Here is a 1,811-nt window from a genome sequence, read left to right as displayed (position 1 = left end):
ATACATTTCTAGGCCTGCAACAAAATAATTACATGTTCTCGTCTTCCGAAATTAGTAGGTGTCCCTGCCACAAGAGAGCATAACCATCCCTTTCCTGCTGGCCCACGTACTCTCCCTGAGGCACAGGTTCACAGGGATGTGGTGAGGCTTTTATTAACGGCCTCACTCATCCCACTCTACGAAAAAAAAAGAAAACAAACCCATTGCTGTCCAGTTGATTCCAACTCATAGTGACCTTGTAGGACAGAGTAGAACTGCCCCAGAGGGCTTCCAAGAAGTGGCTGGTGAATTTGAACTGCTGACCTTTTGGTTAGCAGCTGAGCTCATAACCACTGCACCTCCAGGGCTGCCAGCACCCCACCCTAAACCCCCCATATTCCCTGAAAGGTACTTGGAGCACATTTAAAACTATTCATCTAGACAGGGCTGGTAACCAAGTGCTTCTCCCTTAGTCTTGGCCCTTCTCCCATCCTGCCTGGAGCCCAGAAGGCATACCTGGGCAGGGACCGAGCAGGACACTCTCCTGTGACCTCTCTGGCCACAGCCTCTCACTCAGGAGTGGTCACCTGACAGAAGCAATATTCAAAACCAGGAACTAACGTGTGGTCCAAGCTCCTTTAAGCTCAAGAGTTTGGGGGCTCCTGGTGAGTCCCCAGAGAAGAGCCTAGAAGAGGAAGATGGAAGGGTGGTGCCCTCTTATGAGGGGCTTCTTCCTCTGGCTCACTGTCAGCCTTCTGCTTCAAGGAGCAAGAACAGGAGAAGATGGGAATGCAGTTCTGGGTGACATCCAGAAACACACATTCTCTGGAACTGGAGGGCATCTAAAACAAATGGGTTAAATATTTCCTTTCTCTGTAGTATCTATGCCTTGGCTTCCTTTTGGGGACAGATAAAAAACCATTCTACTGATCAATACACACAGCCCCTCTCTCATTTGTCTGCATAGGCATCTACCAAATTATCTGCCCTTCCATTTTACCACTTCTCCAGTTCCACCTTTCTATAACGTTAAGAACTCAGGCTGCTAACCAAAAGGTCGGCAGTTTGAATCCACCAGCCGCTCCTTGGAAACCCTCTGGGGCAGTTCTACCCTGTCCTATAGGGTCACTACGAGTCAGAATTGACTCGATGGCAATGGGATAATGTCCAAATTTTCCAAGATATAATATCTATGAGCAGAATAGCTTGGATGCTATTGACAATAACATAACTCCTTTCACAGCTCATTGGAAAAATCCTGTATAGCGGTGATGTGGAGGAAAAGGATAACATTTGCTTTCCCTGGGATGTTTCTCCCTAGTTTAGAGATGTAAATTATGAATTAACTAGTATACAAAAAAAAAACAAAAAAAAAAAACCCAAATCCATTGCCGTCAAGTCGATTCCAACTCATAGCGACCCTATAGGACAGAGTAGAACTGCCCAAGAGGGTTTCCAAGGAGCAGCTGGTAGATTCGAACTGCCAACCTTTTGGTTAGCAGCCATAGCTCTTAACCACTGTACCACCAGGGCTCCTAAAGAGTATGAGACAATAGTAAAGGAGGCTTAGGAATGAACTTGCTGAGCTATCATTACAGAAATAACCACATGATTATCTAGGGTTGGAGTGTGGGCATAAGGACCTTTACATTTTAACTTAGGTCCTTGTGTAGCTCCACACGATGGATGATGCATGAGATCTCCTCAAGATGGGGTGATGAAAATGGCGCCCGAAGGTCTTTAAGGAAATCACTGGATTTAAGAAGGGTACAGAGCACGGCACATAGTCGGTGGTCAGTAAATTCACATTGAATACAAGATTCCTTAAGTCA

At 45.9% G+C, this 1,811-nt stretch overlaps 1 protein-coding gene and 1 pseudogene across 1 annotated transcript in view; both read left to right on the top strand.

Moving 5' to 3' along the window:
* Nucleotides 1–570, top strand: part of HTR3C (5-hydroxytryptamine receptor 3C) — a 17,768-nt gene extending 17,198 nt beyond the window's left edge. Inside the window, exon 9 of the mRNA XM_023736851.1 lies at nucleotides 545–570. Coding sequence (XP_023592619.1) covers nucleotides 545–570 — 26 coding nt within the window. The remainder of the gene's footprint in view (nucleotides 1–544) is intronic.
* A 128-nt stretch (nucleotides 571–698) lies between these two features.
* The window catches only part of LOC111821609 (5-hydroxytryptamine receptor 3C-like), a 7,165-nt pseudogene continuing 6,052 nt past the window's right edge, over nucleotides 699–1,811 (top strand).

Source organism: Trichechus manatus, unplaced genomic scaffold, assembly GCF_000243295.1.
Source record: "Trichechus manatus latirostris isolate Lorelei unplaced genomic scaffold, TriManLat1.0 scaffold00092, whole genome shotgun sequence".
In the NCBI taxonomy this organism is placed as follows: Eukaryota; Metazoa; Chordata; class Mammalia; order Sirenia; family Trichechidae; genus Trichechus; species Trichechus manatus.
The sequence above is the reverse complement of the archived record's forward strand: the minus strand, read 5'-3'. Positions and strand labels throughout refer to the sequence as shown.